Below are 19,379 nucleotides of genomic sequence, written 5' to 3'. Positions count from 1 at the left end.
GGTCTGCCAGGGAAACTCCAAGGGTTAAAGGCACACAAAGGACCTTCAGATAATAGGATTTTGGTACTTACCAGGTAAATCCTTTTCTTTGAGTCCATAGGGGGCACTGGAGTACTCTTGGGATATGGACGGCTTCCGTAGGAAACAGCACTGAATATTTAAATTTAGAACACTCCACCCCTCCATATCCCCGAGTACCTCAGTGTTTTTTACTGAGCCGAACAGGAACTATAGAGAGGTTGACAATGGAGTATTACATATAACATAACGGACAACAACGAAGTTGACCCATAACGGTACAGACAACTAAACAGTTGACACCATAACCATCACTTGATAAATTTGAACCAGTCGGTGAGAGTGTGTTACCATAAGATCCTCTGAACTTACCACAAACAGGTAAAACTGCTCTGGGTGGGCGTCCAGTGCCCCCTATGGATTCAAAGAAAAGGATTTACCTGGTAAGTACCAAAAACCTATTTTCTTTTTCATCCACTAGGGGTCACTGGAGTACTCTTGGGACGTACCAAAGCTTCCCCCGTGGGCGGGAGAGCTGTTTGGCACCTGTAACTCTAGGCGGCCAAAGCTAGATGCTGATGCCGCAAACGTATCAAACTTGTAAAAGCGCACAAACGTGTGCACTGAAGACCATGTAGCCGCACGGCAAAGCTGCGTCGTAGAAGCTCCCCGACCAGCTGCCCATGAAGTTCCCACAGAACGTGTGGAATGAGCTGTTACTGATGTAGGCGGCTGTAACCTAGCATGAAGGTAAGCTTGACGTATGGTCAGTTTTATCCATCTGGCTAAGGTTTGTTTAGACGCTGGCCAACCCATCTTGGCAGCATCATAGAGAACAAACAACGTATCCGTCTTACGAACTGAAGACGTTCGGGATACATAAACGCGTAATGCGCGTACCACATCCAGAGTTCCAGAATGTGCTGTCAACACAGGAACTACTATTGGTTGATTGATGTGAAAAGATGACACTACCTTTGGTAAGAAAGCGGGATTCGTCCGAAGTTCCGCTCTGTCATCATGAAACACCAAATACGGTGGCTTGCATGACAAGGCACCCAAATCTGAAACACGCCTTGCAGAAGCTAAGGCTAGAAGAAAAATCGTTTTCCAAGTGAGAAACTTAATATCCACTTGCTGTAAGGGTTCAAAATATGAAGACTGTAAGAAATCTAAAACCAGATTCAAGTCCCATGGCGCTGTAGGTGGAATGAATGGAGGCTGTACTCTGAGGACACCCTGCAGAAAAGTGTGTACCGACGGCAATAGAGCCAATCGTCTTTGAAAATAAATTTACAACGCAGATACCTGCACCTTTAGTGTAGATAAACGCAGTCCTCCATCTAAGCCCGTCTGTAGAAATAACAAAAGACGGGATAACTTGAAAGATGATGTCGGAAACTTCCGAGTTTCACACCAACCTATATAGGCACGCCAAATTCTGTAATAATGAGCTGCCGTAACTGGCTTCCTAGCTCGTAACATGGTTGGTATAACCGATTCTGGAATGCCCTCTCTTCTTAAGAGGGCGGTCTCAACAGCCACCCCGTCAAACACAGCCGCGCTAAATCGGGGTAAAGGAATGGACCCTGTTGGAACAAGTCCGGACGCAGAGGGAGCGGCCAAGGTTCGTCTGCGAGTAGTCCGCGGAGATCCGAGAACCAAGCTCTCCGAGGCCAATGAGGCGCCACTAGTATGACTGTGACAGCCTCTCTTTTGATCCGTTTTAGCACCAGAGGGAGCAACGGACACGGTGGAAACCGATACACAAGGCTGTACGGCCACGCGACGGTGAGAGCATCCACCGCCACTGCCTTTGGATCTCTTGTTCTGGACACATACTGGAGCGTTTGGTGATTGTGTCGAGACGCCATCAGGTCCACCTAAGGATAACCCCATCGCTGAACCAACATGTGAAACACTTCTGGATTTAATGCCCATTCTCCTGGATGAAAATCCCGACGACTGAGATAATCCGCTTCCCAGTTGTCCACTCCCGGAATGAACACGGCCGACAATATCACTTGGTGGTATTCCGCCCAATTGAGGATTCGAGCTACTTCCCGCATTGCCATGCGGCTTCTCGTTCCTCCTTGTTTGTTGATGTATGCGACCGCCGTCGCATTGTCTGACTGCACTTGGACAGTCTGAGAGCGAAGCATGTGCACTGCTTGTCGTAGCGCATTGTAAATTGCGCGGAGTTCCAGGACATTTATACACAGCAATCTTTTGTGATCCGCCCAGAGACCCTGGAGCTGACAATTTTGAACTACCGCGCCCCAACCTCTGAAACTGGCGTCCGTCGTTCGAATTATCCAATTCCAGCGGCCGAACAGTCTCCCTGCGGTTAAATTGTGTTCCTTGAGCCACCAGAGCAGAGACACCCTTGCCCTTGGCGACAACCTCACCCTGTGGTGAATCTGCAGATGCGAGCCCGACCACTGTGCGAGCACATTCAGTTGAAATGGACGCGAGTGAAATCTTCCGAACTGAAGCGCTTCGAAAACTGCCACCATTGTGCCTAAGAGGCGAATGCACAAATGTACAGACACTGTGCGTGGCTTGAGCACTAATTGTACTAGATGGCGTAGAATCTGTACTTTCTGTTGTGGTAGGTAAATTCTTTGATTGACCATATCGAGAATCATACCTAGGAATTGAAGGCGTTGAGATGGAATTAGATGTGATTTCTTGAAGTTGACAATCCAACCGTGGTGAACTAGTACATTGTACGTTAGCAGCGCATGTTGGAGAAGCATGTGTTGAGACGGAGCTTTGATGAGCAGATCGTCTAAATACGGAACTATTGTCACTCCCAGGGATCTGAGATGAGCTATCATCACAGACATCACTTTGGTGAATACCCGAGGCGCTGACGACAGACCAAACGGTAGAGCCTGAAACTGGTAATGGTTCTGGCGTATTGCAAACCGCAAGAATCTCTGATGAGGCTGCCAAATCGGAATGTGTAAGTACGCATCCTTGAGATCTAGCGCAATCATAAATTCCTTTGGCTCTAAACCCGCAATCACGGAACGCAGAGATTCCATCTTGAATCTGTAGTAAGTTACGTACTGATTGAGACCCTTTAAGTTCAATATTGGTCTGACTGAGCCATCCGGCTTCGGTACCACAAACAGACTGGAATAATAACCCTGACCCTGTTGATGTACAGGGACCGGAATCAAAACTGCTGAATCCAGTAGGGACTGAATGGCAATTTGCAGAACCGCCCTCTTGTCGTCCGACAGAGGCAATCCTGTCTTGAAAAACCGCAGAGGCGGAAGACAGTCGAACTCTATTTTGTAACCTTTTAACACTAAATTGCGGATCCACCCATCCGCGGATGTGTGGAACCACGCCAAATGGAACGTCTGAAGGCGTGCTCCCACAATCGGAGAACCGAGATGGGCTGGTAGCCCGTCATGCCACTGGTTTGTCGGTAACCTTAGCGTCCTGGCGACTTGTGTTGGTTTGTTGGAAACCACGTCCACGACCACGTCTAGCAGGCGTGGCTGTTCCTCTGCCACGTCCTCGAAAGGACTGAGGTCTAAAGGATTTGAACGAAGGTCCAGCGTACCTCCTTCTTGGTACCGGTGGAGGCAATGGTAAGAAAACCGACTTACCTCCCGTAGCCCCAGCAATCCATGCGTCCAATTCAGGACCAAACAACTTCTTGCCATCGTAAGGCAACGCCTCTATACCTCGTTTGACCTCTGCCTCCGCTTGATAAGCACGCAGCCAGAGTGCTCGTTGTGCCGTAACTAGCGACGATGAAATACGAGAAGTGAGCTGACAGACGTCAGTAGACGCTGTACAGAGATACTCTGCAGCCTCACACATTTGATTTGCAAGAAGTATCAGGTTTTCGTCATGTAAGGCAGATTTGAGTTCTGTAATCCATATTATGAGCGCCTTAGTGACCCAGATGCCAACCAAGCCAGGTCTCAGCATCACTCCTGCTGCTACATACATGGACTTTAGCATAGTTTCTATCTTGCGATCTGAAGGGTCTTTAAGCGTAGTAGCCGCTGGCACTGGTATGGTTCATTTCTTGGTAAGTTTAGACACTGACGAATCAACTATTGGTGGATTCTCCCATGTACATGTTACAGAGTCTGGAAACGGGTAACTAGACTTAAATCTGCGAGGTATAGAAAACCGTTTATCTGGATTCTGTCGTGTTTCTACTAACATCTGATTAAGAGATTCCGAGACAGGAAAACTTATTGGAGTTCTTTGTCGTTTAGTAAATACGACCTGATCATTTGTGAGAGGCTCCTCAGTTTCAGTAAACCTCAGAGACTGACGCACCGCTCTGATGAGATTATCAATGCCGGAGCTGTTAAAATCCTCACTCTCTGACTCCACTTCGCCCTCCTCACCCTCATCTTGTTCCGTGAGGTCTGGCATGGAATCGTCAGAATGCAACATAGCAAAAACTGGAAAATCATAAGACATTAGAAATTTATCCCGTTTACCCAAACTGGATTTGGATCTTTCGCAAGGCTGATACGCCTCCGGTAGTTCTGGCGGTCTCACCCTAGACTCAGATCTTGCCGTTTCCCGCTCTTGTCGAGCGGCGGCCAATTCTGATTGCAACCCAGCCAGTACATTGGCTAGCATTTCCCAAGGAGGGTTCAGTGAGGAAATTGGCTGTAAAACCGGAGCAGAAATTGTATTCTGAACCGAATCCACAAAACATACTTTACATGTGGTAGATCCATCCGGTAACACACTGCTACAGACTTTGCAATTATGCTTTTTAGTTTTTGCTGGTGCCTTACTCATTATGGCGACAGACAATACAATACACAAAACACAGACACTTGCACGACTCCGTAAAATAGTACTAAGGTGTCTCTATATATATATCTGGCCAAGTGCAGTACACGTGGCCAGTACTATGTAATGTGATCCCAAATTCCCACTAACACCCCTGCGCCTCCGGTGGAGTAGAGATGTAGTACTGGAACGTTCTGGAATCACAGCAGGAAGACACAGGAAGCATGGTTAAAAATGGCTGCCATGCTTAAAGTTATAATCACAGTGCAGTTTCTATTCTTAACTGATATTATAAACAGCCTGTGTAAAATCCCTACCAGTATAAAACAGCTTGTCATACTGCTGATGCTGCTGCTTTCCCTTCTATTCTGTTATTAGCCCCTGTAATGACCCCCCCCCCCCCCGCCCCCGTCTGCTCCGTTGCAGTGCGGGCCGGGCAGCGGGTAGCCGGGAAGCGGGACGGGGAGCGCGCTGTGAAGCGCTATGAGTAGCGGGGCCGAGCAGCGGTGGGCTCGGAGAAGCGGCGGCCTGAGCAGCGGTGGGGCTCGGAGAAGCGGCGGCCGGAGCAGCGGCGGCGGGCGGCCGTCAGTAGAGGGATCCCAGCGCCTGAAATCAATGTCCCCACACCTCGGGGCGGCAGCGGGAGCTGACCGCCCCGTACACATACCTTTACTCCTGCTGCTTGTGATGAGGCTCCGACGGGGCTTCTTGTACAAGCGCCGGCCAGCCTGTGTGCAGGAGATCTCTGTGTGGCTGTGAGGGTGCTCATTCAGTGAGGACCGACACGCCACTGCTGCTATCAGCAGCTTGCACTATCCCTGACCCTGCCTTTTGGAAGGGGGAAAGGGATGTGTATAAAATAGAAAAAATATTCTAAAAAAAATATAATAATAATTCAAAGTAATTGTGGACTCAGCCACAGAGCTGTTACTACTTCGAGCACAGAAAAAACACTGAGGTACTCGGGGATATGGATGGGTGGAGTGTTCTAAATTTAAATATTCAGTGCTGTTTCCTACGGAAGCCGTCCATATCCCAAGAGTACTCCAGTGACCCCTAGTGGATGAAAAAGAAACCCAAGTACAATCAATCAAATCTGGTTTTAGAAGGGTTAAAAATCCAAAGGGTGGGTGCTTTGTGTCAAGGAACAGTTTTCGTGGAAGGATAAAACTGTCTCTCTTTAGCTGGTTCATTCACCTAAGGAAGCCACACTGGCTAGGATGCCCAGCTCTTATCAGGGGAGACCTTACCCCCCAGGACTTTGCTCATTCAAAGGTGAAACCTGAACTCTGTTTTCCTCCTTTTATTTTCTGAAATAGTCTCTAACCTGGACTTTTGTATTTAATAAATATATATATATATATATATATATAAAACTGTAAGCTCTGAAGTTATTCTTGAAATGAAATCCTAATTTCTAGTTCTCATTTTCTGTGTTCTTAGACCTACACTCTGTGAGACTCATGTTACCTGGTTTGTGAAATATTAATAATGGAGTATGCAGGTAGCAGCGAAGGCTACCTAGTATCAGAGCACTGAATTCCGCTCGCTGGTGGCAATTACTGTGTTGGAAGTAACCCATAAATCATTGGTGGCGATTTTCAGACTGATGTATTTAGCGAATTGGCCAACCAATCGTGACATCGCACAAGACTTATTGATGTGCTTGGGAAGTGAAGGCTAGTCCGTCTGGTCCTATACCACAGAAGAGCCAGTGTGGCACAAATTGCACAAAATTTTAATACTGGCTATGATATAAGTGTGTCCAAACATGCATCGCAGCATGCTACGAATTGGGTTGAGAGCTGCAGAGCGCCCATGTAGACCCGTCCATAAGGTGTGAGAGCGTCAGTACCGGATCATGGAGCAATGGAAGATGATGGCCTGGGTCTATAGTATTAATGGAACAGCCGGGTGTGCGTGCGCCGTTTCTGTCTGGGGAAGAGATGGCACCATGATGCTCTATGTGAAGAAGGCAAGGCAGCAGAGGCAGTAGAATGCTCTAGGCAATGTTACGCACTGAAAATGTAGTTCTTACCATTCATGTGGATGTTACTATGACAACTACCACCTACCTAAACATTGTTGCATACCAAGTACACCCCTTCATGGCAACAGTACAGTATTGCCTAATGGCAGTGGTCTCTTTCTGCAAGATAACGCGCACTGCCACTCTCCAAGAATTGCTCAGATACGGTTTGAGACATATAACAGAGTTCAAGGTGTTGACTTAGCCTCCAGATTCCCCAGATTTTAATCCGATCAAGCATCTGCGGGATGTGCTGGAAAAAAGTCATAACCATGGAGGCTGCAGCTCGTAACTTATAGGACTTAAAATGTCTGCTGCTAAATTCTTGGTGCCAGATACCACTGGACACCTTCAGAGGTCTTGTGGAGTCCATGTCCTGAAAGGTCAGAGATGTTTCGGCAACACACGGGGCTTCAAATTAGACAGGTGGTTTTAATATCGTGGCTGATCAGCGTATGACTGCATAAACCATGGTCTAACTAAATTTAAGAGCAGCCGTGTTGGGTATGAAATACATGGTCTAAGCCAGGGATGGGGAACCTTTGGCCCTCCAGCTGTTGTTGAACTACACATACCAGCATGCCCTGCTACAGTTTTGCTATTTAGCCATGCTAAAACTGTTGCAGGGCATGCTGGGATGTGTAGTTCAACAGCTGGAGGGCCAAAGGTTCCCCACCCCTGGTCTAAGCACAGTAAACAAATCACAATCTCTCTCTTACCGAGACCAATAATGGCTTTTGTCTGAACTTCTTCATCTGAGTGCTTGGTAAAATACAACAGCAGTTCCAAAACTTTGTCTTTTATGTTAACCTATCAAAAAACAAAAAACTAATTTAAACCGTTAAATTCATACAATTGATCTTTTGTTAATTAAAATCTGTCTATATTAATATATTGGCATGTGTATGCCACAGCTTGGGCACCCCAATCATACTGTAAGCTCCACTGAATCGCTATGTGGAATGAAGTAAACACGATCTCTGCCTGGACCAAAATTTATATGACGACACATTTCAACACACTATAAATGCCCATTTACTAAATATATATTGCCAAAAATAAAAAGGATTGTGGCATATGCAAATGTCTGGACATTGAGAAGGGGACCGAGCTGTGTAAGCCCTGCAATAGATGGGTTCTAGAACCTCACTTATGCTGGTTCTACTTATTAAGTGGAATGCCATGCAGACATGCCCTTTATCAGAGATGACAGGAATGATAAGGTAACCGCAAAGCAGCTGCAATTAACAACACAGGCCAAAGAACAGGGACTAAATCCAAGACAATATATCCAACCCTCACCAACTACTTCACTACAGATGTAGAAGGAAAACGTCTTGCTGTACTGCTGTCTCTTATTGGTGAGCTTGCTTCAACTGTGGTATCTGACATGCAGAACGTTCTTTGTCGGGACAGCATTTTGACCAATGAATGACTCGTCCCGTGCCTAAGACACATTTGCCAGTCATTAAGCAGAGGGGTGGATCAAACATGCTTTACAGTTGTACGGCAGAGAGTGGTACATAAAATTAAGCTCAGGTGGAAGAACAGTGGAAATAGATATCCAAAATTCCTAGAATGCTAATCAATGAAGAAATAAACTGCAAGGAGGTTGGATGGGTCAGCAACGCACCGGATTATTACTGGAAATCTGTGTGTGTAAGTATACGCCACAGCTAGTAGTGTTCTGCAAAGATGATATTGGAAATATTCGTAGTCCGTAGAGGATGCTGGGGTCCATATTAGTACCATGGGGTATAGACAGGTCCACCAGGAGCCATTGGCACTTTAAGAGTTTAATAGTATGGGCTGGCTCCTCCCTCTATGCCCCTCCTACCAGACTCAGTCTAGAAACTGTGCTCGAGGAGATGACATACTTCGAGAGAAACACTTAACATAGATGAGGAAGGTAGATGGGCAAGCATTAGTGTGATTCTGCAATAAAGCCAATGTTACTCCATTTCGTTATATTCAATAGATTATAAACTTACTTTAGCATTAAAATAAGAATTTACTCACGGTAATTCTATTTCTCGTAGTCCGTAGTGGATGCTGGGAACTCCGTAAGGACCATGGGGAATAGACGGGCTCCGCAGGAGACTGGGCACTCTAAAAGAAAGATTAGGTACTATCTGGTGTGCACTGGCTCCTCCCTCTATGCCCCTCCTCCAGACCTCAGTTAGGGAAACTGTGCCCGGAAGAGCTGACATTACAAGGAAAGGATTTGAAATCCAGGGTAAGACTCATACCAGACACACCAATCACACCGTACAACTTGTGATAACTAAACCCAGTTAACAGTATGAACAATAACTGAGCCTCATTCAATGGATGGCTCATAACAATAACCCTTAAGTTAAGCAATAACTATATACATGTATTGCAGAGAGTCCGCACTTGGGACGGGCACCCAGCATCCACTACGGACTACGAGAAATAGAATTACCGGTGAGTAAATTCTTATTTTCTCTGACGTCCTAGTGGATGCTGGGAACTCAGTAAGGACCATGGGGATTATACCAAAGCTCCCAAACGGGCGGGAGAGTGCGGATGACTCTGCAGCACCGAATGAGCAAAGGTAAGGTCCTCCTCAGCCAGGGTATCAAACTTGTAGAACTTAGCAAATGTGTTTGAACCCGACCAAGTAGCAGCTCGGCAAAGCTGTAAAGCCGAGACCCCTCGGGCAGCCGCCCAAGAAGAGCCCACCTTCCTTGTGGAATGGGCTTTTACTGATTTAGGATGCGGCAATCCTGCCGCAGAATGAGCTTGCTGAATCGTGTTACAGATCCAGCGCGCAATAGTTTGCTTTGAAGCAGGCGCACCCAGCATGTTGGGTGCATGCAGGATAAACAGCGAGTCAGTTTTCCTGACTCCAGCCGTCCTGGCTACATAGATCTTCAAAGCTCTGACTACATCAAGCAACTTGGAGTCCTCCAAGTCCCGAGTAGCCGCAGGTACCACAATAGGTTGGTTCAAATGAAACGCTGATACCCCCTTTGGGAGAAATTGGGGACGAGTCCTCAATTCTGCCCTGTCCATACGGAAGATCAGATAAGGGCTTTTACATGACAAAGCCGCCAATTCTGACACACGCCTAGCCGAAGCCAAGGCCAATAGCATGACCACTTTCCACGTGAGATATTTCAGCTCCACGGTCTTAAGTGGCTCAAACCAGTGAGATTTCAGGAAATCCAACACAACGTTAAGATCCCAAGGTGCCACTGGAGGCACAAAAGGGGGCTGAATATGCAGCACTCCCTTAACAAACGTCTGAACTTCAGGCAGTGAAGCCAGTTCTTTTTGAAAGAAAATAGATAGGGCCGAAATCTGGACCTTTATGGACCCCAATTTTAGGCCCATAGTCACCCCTGACAGTAGGAAGTGCAGAAATCGACCCAGCTGGAATTCCTCTGTTGGGGCCTTCCTGGCCTCACACCAAGCAACATATTTCCGCCATATGCGGTGATAATGCTTTGCTGTCACATCCTTCCTAGCTTTTATCAGCGTAGGAATCACTTCATCTGGAATGCCCTTTTCCGTTAGGATCCGGCGTTCAACCGCCATGCCGTCAAACGCAGCCGCGGTAAGTCTTGGAACAGACAGGGCCCCTGCTGTAACAGGTCATGTCTGAGAGGCAGAGGCCATGGGTCCTCTGAGATCATTTCTTGTAGTTCTGGGTACCAAGTTCTTCTTGGCCAATCCGGAACGATGAGTATTGTTCTTACTCCTCTCTTTCTTACTATCCTCAGTACCTTGGGTATGAGAGGAAGAGGAGGGAACACATAAACCGACTGGTACACCCACGGTGTCACTAGTGCGTCCACAGCTATCGCCTGAGGGTCCCTTGACCTGGCGCAATATCTTTTTAGCTTTTTGTTGAGGCGGGACGCCATCATGTCCACCTGTGGCAGTTCCCAATGATTTACAATCTGTGTGAAGACTTCTGGATGAAGTCCCCACTCTCCCGGGTGGAGGTCGTGTCTGCTGAGGAAGTCTGCTTCCCAGTTGTCCACTCCCGGAATGAACACTGCTGACAGTGCTAGCACGTGATTCTCCGCCCATCGAAGAATCCTTGTGGCTTCTGCCATCGCCATCCTGCTTCTTGTGCCGCCCTGGCGGTTTACATGGGCGACCGCCGTGATGTTGTCTGACTGAATCAGCACCAGTTGGTTTTGAAGCAGAGGCTCTGCTTGACTCAGGGCGTTGTAAATGGCCCTTAGTTCCAGTATATTTATGTGTAGTGAAGTCTCCTGACTTGACCACTGTCCTTGGAAGTTTGTTCCCCGAGTGACTGCCCCCCATCCTCGGAGGCTTGCATCCGTGGTCACCAGGACCCAGTCCTGTATGCCGAATCTGCGGCCCTCGAGAAGATGTGCACTCTGCAGCCACCACAGCAGAGACACCCTGGCCCTCGGGGACAGGGTTATCAACCGATGCATCTGAAGATGCGATCCGGACCATTTGTCTAACAGATCCCACTGAAAGATCCTTGCATGGAACCTGCCGAAGGGAATTGCTTCGTAAGAAGCCACCATCTTTCCCAGGACTCGCGTGCAGTGATGCACCGACACCTGTTTTGGTTTCAGGAGGTCCCTGACCAGAGATGACAATTCCTGGGCCTTCTCCACTGGGAGAAACACCTTCTTCTGTTCTGTGTCCAGAATCATGCCCAGGAAAAGCAGACGCGTCGCAGGAATCAGCTGCGACTTTGGGATATTCAGAGTCCAGCCGTGCTGTTGCAACAACTCCTGAGAGAGTGCTACGCTGACCAACAACTGCTCCCTGGACCTCGCCTTTATAAGGAGATCGTCCAAGTACGGGATAATTATAACTCCCTTCTTGCGAAGGAGTATCATTATTTCGGCCATTACCTTGGTAAATACTCTCGGTGCCGTGGACAGACCAAACGGCAGCGTCTGGAATTGGTAATGACAGTCCTGTACCACAAACCTGAGGTACTCCTGATGAGGTGGGTAAATGGGGACATGCAAGTAAGCATCCTTGATGTCCAGCGACACCATAAAATCCCCCTCTTCCAGGCTTGCAATAACCGCCCTGAGCGATTCCATTTTGAACTTGAACTTCCTTATATAAGTGTTTAAGGATTTTAAATTTAGAATGGGTTTCACCGAACCGTCTGGTTTCGGTACCACAAACATTGTGGAATAGTAACCCCGTCCCTGTTGAAGGAGGGGAACCTTGATTATCACCTGCTGGATGTACAGCTTGTGAATTGCCGCCAGTACTACCTCCCTTTCCCTGGGAGCAGCTGGCAAGGCTGATTTGAGGTAACGGCGAGGGGGAGTCGCCTCGATCTCCAGCTTGTATCCCTGAGATACAATTTGTACAGCCCAGAGATCCACCTGTGAGCGAACCCACTGGTTGCTGAAGTGTCGGAGACGCGCCCCCACCGCACCTGGCTCCGTCTGTGGAGCACCAGCGTCATGCGGTGGACTTCGTGGAAGCGGGGGAGGATTTTTGTTCCTGGGAACTGGCTGCCTGGTGCGGTTTCTTTCCTCTACCCCTGCCTCTGGGCAGAAAGGAAGCGCCTTTGATCCGCTTGCCTTTCTGAGGCCGAAAGGACTGCATTTGATAATACGGTGCTTTCTTAGGCTGTGAGGGAACCTGAGATAAAAGTCGACTTCCCAGCTGTTGCTGTGGATACGAGGTCCGAGAGACCGTCCCCAAACAATTCCTCACCTTTATAAGGCAAAACCTCCATGTGTTTTTTAGAATCAGCATCACCTGTCCACTGCCGAGTCCATAATACTCTCCTGGCAGAAATGGACATTGCATTAATTCTAGATGCCAGCAGGCAAATGTCCCTCTGTGCATCCCGCATATATAAGACGACGTCTTTTATATGTTCTATGGTTAGCAAAATAGTATCCCTGTCGAGGGAATCAATGTTGTCTGACAGGGTATCAGTCCATGCTGCTGCAGCACTACACATCCATGCTGAAGCAATAGCAGGTCTCAATATAGTACCCGAGTGTGTATACACAGACTTCAGGATAGCTTCCTGCTTTCTATCCGCAGGCTCCTTTAGAGCGGCCGTATCCTGAGACGGCAGTGCCACCCTTTTTGATAAGCGTGTGAGCGCCTTGTCCACCCTAGGGGATGTTTCCCAACGTAACCTATCCGTTGGCGGGAAAGGGTACGCCATCAGTAACCTCTTAGAAATCACTAGTTTTTTTATCAGGGGAACTCCACGCTTCTTCACACAATTCATTTAATTTATCAGATGGGGGAAAAGTCACTGGCTGCTTTTTCTCCCCAAACATAATAACCTTCTTGGTAGTAACCGGGTTAACGTCAGAAATGTGCAATACATTTTTCATTGCAGTAATCATGCATCGGATAGCCTTTGTAGACTGTACATTTGTCTCATCCTCATCTACACTGGAGTCAGACTCCGTGTCGACATCTGTGTCTACCATCTGAGCTAGCGGGCGTTTATGAGCCCCTGATGGCCACTGAGACGCCTTGGCAGGCGCGGGCTGAGATCCCGGCTGTCCCAAGGCTGCTGCGTCATCGAACCTTTTATGTAAGGAGTTGACACTGTCAGTTAAGACCTTCCACATATCCATCCAATCCGGTGTCGGCCCCGTCGGGGGCGACACCACACTTATCTGCCTCTGCTCCGCCTCCACGTAACCCTCATCAAACATGTCGACACAGCCGTACCGACACACCGCACACACACAGGGAATGCTCTGACTGAGGACAGGACCCCACAAAGTCCTTTGGGGAGACAGAGAGAGAGTATGCCAGCACACACCACAGCGCTATATAACACAGGGATTTACACTATAATGAGTGATTTTTCCCAATAGCTGCTTAATAATCTTATTTGCGCCTAAATTTATGTGCCCCCCCTCTCTTTTTTACCCTTTCTGTATCAGGATACTCCAGGGGAGAGCCTGGTGAGCTGCTTCCAGCGGAGCAGTGAAGGCAAAATGGCGCTGGTGTGCTGAGGAAGAAGGCCCCGCCCCCTCAGCGGCGGGCTTCTGTCCCGCGTTTTATGTACTGTAATGGCGGGGTTTTTTACACATATACAGTTATAGGACTGTATTATGTGTATTTTTGCCAAAAGGTATTATAATTGCTGCCCAGGGCGCGCCGCACCCCCCCCCCCCCCCCAGCGCCCTGCACCCTACAGTGACCGGAGTGTGTGGTGTGCAGTGGGAGCAATGGCGCACAGCTGCAGTGCTGTGCGCTACCTTAATGAAGACAGGAGTCTTCAGCCGCCGATTTCATCGTTTCTCTTCTGTCTTCTGGCTCTGCAAGGGGGACGGCGGCGCGGCTCCGGGAACGGACGATCGAGGTCAGGCCCTGTGTTCGAACCCTACCTCTAGAGCTAATGGTGTCCAGTAGAGATGAGCGGGTTCGGTTTCTTTGAATCCGAACCCGCACGAACTTCACTTTTTTTTCCACGGGTCCGAGCGACTCGGATCTTCCCGCCTTGCTCGGTTAACCCGAGCGCGCCCGAACGTCATCATGACGCTGTCGGATTCTCGCGAGGCTCGGATTCTATCGCGAGACTCGGATTCTATATAAGGAGCCGCGCGTCGCCGCCATTTTCACTCGTGCATTGAGATTGATAGGGAGAGGACGTGTCTGGCGTCCTCTCCATTAGAATAGAGATAGATAGATTAGATAGAGAGAGATTGTGCAGAGTCGCAGACAGAGTTAGTTTACCACAGTCAGTGACCAGTGCAGTTGCTAGTTAACTTTTATTTAATATAATATATCCGTTCACTTCTCTCTGCTATATCCGTTCTCTGCCTGAAAAAAAAAACGATACACAGCACAGTCAGTCACACAGTGTGACTCAGTCTGTGTGCACTCAGCTCAGCCCAGTGTGCTGCACAGTCATCAATGTATAAATTAAAAGCTTATAATTAATTGTGGGGGAGACTGGGGAGCACTGCAGGTTGTTAGCAGGAGCCAGGAGTACAATTATATTAATTAACAGTGCACACTTTTGCTGCAGGAGTGGTGACCAGTGCCTGACCACCAGTATAGTATTGTTGTATACTACTAATATCTCTTTAAATATCAACCAGTCTATATTAGCAGCAGACACAGTACAGTGCGGTAGTTCACGGCTGTGGCTACCTCTGTGTCGGCACACGGCAGGCAGTCCGTCCGACCAGAATTGTATTATTTATTATTATATACCTACCACCTAACCGTGGTTTTTTTTTCATTCTTTATACCGTCATAGTGTCATCCTAATTGTTACGAGTATACTACTATCTCTTTATCAACCAGTGTACAGTGCGGTAGTTCACGGCTGTGGCTACCTCTGTGTCGGCACACGGCAGGCAGTCCGTCCGACCAGAATTGTATTATTTATTATTATATACCTACCACCTAACCGTGGTTTTTTTTTCATTCTTTATACCGTCATAGTGTCATCCTAATTGTTACGAGTATACTACTATCTCTTTATCAACCAGTGTACAGTGCGGTAGTTCACGGCTGTGGCTACCTCTGTGTCGGCACACGGCAGGCAGTCCGTCCGACCAGAATTGTATTATTTATTATTATATACCTACCACCTAACCGTGGTTTTTTTTTCATTCTTTATACCGTCATAGTGTCATCCTAATTGTTACGAGTATACTACTATCTCTTTATCAACCAGTGTACAGTGCGGTAGTTCACGGCTGTGGCTACCTCTGTGTCGGCACACGGCAGGCAGTCCGTCCGACCAGAATTGTATTATTTATTATTATATACCTACCACCTAACCGTGGTTTTTTTTTCATTCTTTATACCGTCATAGTGTCATCCTAATTGTTACGAGTATACTACTATCTCTTTATCAACCAGTGTACAGTGCGGTAGTTCACGGCTGTGGCTACCTCTGTGTCGGCAGTCGGCAGGCAGTCCGTCCATCCATAATTGTATTATTATTATAATATATACCACCTAACCGTGGTTTTTTTTTCATTCTTTATACCGTCATAGTGTCATACTAGTTGTTACGAGTATACTACTATCTCTTTATCAACCAGTGTACAGTGCGGTAGTTCACGGCTGTGGCTACCTCTGTGTCGGCAGTCGGCAGGCAGTCCGTCCATCCATAATTGTATTATTATTATAATATATACCACCTAACTGTGGTTTTTTTTGCATTCTTTATACCGTCGTCATAGTGTCATACTAGTTGTTACGAGTATACTACTATCTCTTTATCAACCAGTGTACAGTGCGGTAGTTCACGGCTGTGGCTACCTCTGTGTCGGCAGTCGGCAGGCAGTCCGTCCATCCATAATTGTATTATTATTATAATATATACCACCTAACCGTGGTTTTTTTTTCATTCTTTATACCGTCGTCATAGTGTCATACTAGTTGTTACGAGTATACTACTATCTCTTTATCAACCAGTGTACAGTGCGGTAGTTCACGGCTGTGGCTACCTCTGTGTCGGCAGTCGGCAGGCAGTCCGTCCATCCATAATTGTATTATTATTATAATATATACCACCTAACCGTGGTTTTTTTTTCATTCTTTATACCGTCGTCATAGTGTCATACTAGTTGTTACGAGTATACTACTATCTCTTTATCAACCAGTGTACAGTGCGGTAGTTCACGGCTGTGGCTACCTCTGTGTCGGCAGTCGGCAGGCAGTCCGTCCATCCATAATTGTATTATTATTATAATATATACCACCTAACCGTGGTTTTTTTTTCATTCTTTATACCGTCGTCATAGTGTCATACTAGTTGTTACGAGTATACTACTATCTCTTTATCAACCAGTGTACAGTGCGGTAGTTCACGGCTGTGGCTACCTCTGTGTCGGCAGTCGGCAGGCAGTCCGTCCATCCATAATTGTATTATTATTATAATATATACCACCTAACCGTGGTTTTTTTATACCACCTAACCGTGGCAGTCCGTCCATAATTGTATACTAGTATCCAATCCATCCATCTCCATTGTTTACCTGAGGTGCCTTTTAGTTCTGCCTATAAAATATGGAGAACAAAAAAGTTGAGGTTCCAAAATTAGGGAAAGATCAAGATCCACTTCCACCTCGTGCTGAAGCTGCTGCCACTAGTCATGGCCGAGACGATGAAATGCCAGCAACGTCGTCTGCCAAGGCCGATGCCCAATGTCATAGTACAGAGCATGTCAAATCCAAAACACCAAATATCAGAAAAAAAAGGACTCCAAAACCTAAAATAAAATTGTCGGAGGAGAAGCGTAAACTTGCCAATATGCCATTTACCACACGGAGTGGCAAGGAACGGCTGAGGCCCTGGCCTATGTTCATGGCTAGTGGTTCAGCTTCACATGAGGATGGAAGCACTCAGCCTCTCGCTAGAAAACTGAAAAGACTCAAGCTGGCAAAAGCACCGCAAAGAACTGTGCGTTCTTTGAAATCCCAAATCCACAAGGAGAGTCCAATTGTGTCGTTTGCGATGCCTGACCTTCCCAACACTGGACGTGAAGAGCATGCGCCTTCCACTATTTGCATGCCCCCTGCAAGTGCTGGAAGGAGCACCCGCAGTCCAGTTCCTGATAGTCAGATTGAAGATGTCAGTGTTGAAGTACACCAGGATGAGGAGGATATGGGTGTTGCTGGCGCTGGGGAGGAAATTGACCAGGAGGATTCTGATGGTGAGGTGGTTTGTTTAAGTCAGGCACCCGGGGAGACACCTGTTGTCCGTGGGAGGAATATGGCCGTTGACATGCCAGGTGAAAATACCAAAAAAATCAGCTCTTCGGTGTGGAGGTATTTCACCAGAAATGCGGACAACAGGTGTCAAGCCGTGTGTTCCCTTTGTCAAGCTGTAATAAGTAGGGGTAAGGACGTTAACCACCTCGGAACATCCTCCCTTATACGTCACCTGCAGCGCATTCATAATAAGTCAGTGACAAGTTCAAAAACTTTGGGTGACAGCGGAAGCAGTCCACTGACCAGTAAATCCCTTCCTCTTGTAACCAAGCTCACGCAAACCACCCCACCAACTCCCTCAGTGTCAATTTCCTCCTTCCCCAGGAATGCCAATAGTCCTGCAGGCCATGTCACTGGCAAGTCTGACGAGTCCTCTCCTGCCTGGGATTCCTCCGATGCATCCTTGCGTGTAACGCCTACTGCTGCTGGCGCTGCTGTTGTTGCCGCTGGGAGTCGATGGTCATCCCAGAGGGGAAGTCGTAAGCCCACTTGTACTACTTCCAGTAAGCAATTGACTGTTCAACAGTCCTTTGCGAGGAAGATGAAATATCACAGCAGTCATCCTACTGCAAAGCGGATAACTGAGTCCTTGACAACTATGTTGGTGTTAGACGTGCGTCCGGTATCCGCCGTTAGTTCACAGGGAACTAGACAATTTATTGAGGCAGTGTGCCCCCGTTACCAAATACCATCTAGGTTCCACTTCTCTAGGCAGGCGATACCGAGAATGTACACGGACGTCAGAAAAAGACTCACCAGTGTCCTAAAAAATGCAGTTGTACCCAATGTCCACTTAACCACGGACATGTGGACAAGTGGAGCAGGGCAGGGTCAGGACTATATGACTGTGACAGCCCACTGGGTAGATGTATGGACTCCCGCCGCAAGAACAGCAGCGGCGGCACCAGTAGCAGCATCTCGCAAACGCCAACTCTTTCCTAGGCAGGCTACGCTTTGTATCACCGCTTTCCAGAATACGCACACAGCTGAAAACCTCTTACGGCAACTGAGGAAGATCATCGCGGAATGGCTTACCCCAATTGGACTCTCCTGTGGATTTGTGGCATCGGACAACGCCAGCAATATTGTGTGTGCATTAAATATGGGCAAATTCCAGCACGTCCCATGTTTTGCACATACCTTGAATTTGGTGGTGCAGAATTTTTTAAAAAACGACAGGGGCGTGCAAGAGATGCTGTCGGTGGCCAGAAAAATTGCGGGACACTTTCGGCGTACAGGCACCACGTACAGAAGACTGGAGCACCACCAAAAACTACTGAACCTGCCCTGCCATCATCTGAAGCAAGAAGTGGTAACGAGGTGGAATTCAACCCTCTATATGCTTCAGAGGTTGGAGGAGCAGCAAAAGGCCATTCAAGCCTATACAATTGAGCACGATATAGGAGATGGAATGCACCTGTCTCAAGTGCAGTGGAGAATGATTTCAACGTTGTGCAAGGTTCTGATGCCCTTTGAACTTGCCACACGTGAAGTCAGTTCAGACACTGCCAGCCTGAGTCAGGTCATTCCCCTCATCAGGCTTTTGCAGAAGAAGCTGGAGGCATTGAAGAAGGAGCTAACACGGAGCGATTCCGCTAGGCATGTGGGACTTGTGGATGCAGCCCTTAATTCGCTTAACAAGGATTCACGGGTGGTCAATCTGTTGAAATCAGAGCACTACATTTTGGCCACCGTGCTCGATCCTAGATTTAAAGCCTACCTTGGATCTCTCTTTCCGGCAGACACAGGTCTGCTGGGGTTGAAAGACCTGCTGGTGACAAAATTGTCAAGTCAAGCGGAACGCGACCTGTCAACATCTCCTCCTTCACATTCTCCCGCAACTGGGG

The 19,379-nt window shown here is 47.7% G+C and overlaps 1 protein-coding gene across 4 annotated transcripts in view; it reads right to left on the bottom strand.

Annotated features, from left to right (window-relative positions):
- NIPBL (NIPBL cohesin loading factor) overlaps positions 1–19,379 on the bottom strand; it is a 319,095-nt gene that overhangs the window by 44,597 nt on the left and 255,119 nt on the right. For all 4 annotated transcript variants that reach the window (XM_063961101.1, XM_063961110.1, XM_063961082.1 and 1 more), the window contains exon 38: positions 7,552–7,642. In XM_063961101.1, coding sequence (XP_063817171.1) covers positions 7,552–7,642 — 91 coding nt within the window. The remainder of the gene's footprint in view (positions 1–7,551; positions 7,643–19,379) is intronic.

This window comes from Pseudophryne corroboree, chromosome 1 (assembly GCF_028390025.1).
Source record: "Pseudophryne corroboree isolate aPseCor3 chromosome 1, aPseCor3.hap2, whole genome shotgun sequence".
Lineage (NCBI taxonomy): Eukaryota > Metazoa > Chordata > Amphibia > Anura > Myobatrachidae > Pseudophryne > Pseudophryne corroboree.
Note: the sequence above shows the minus strand (reverse complement) of the source record. Positions and strands in the feature narration are given on the sequence as shown.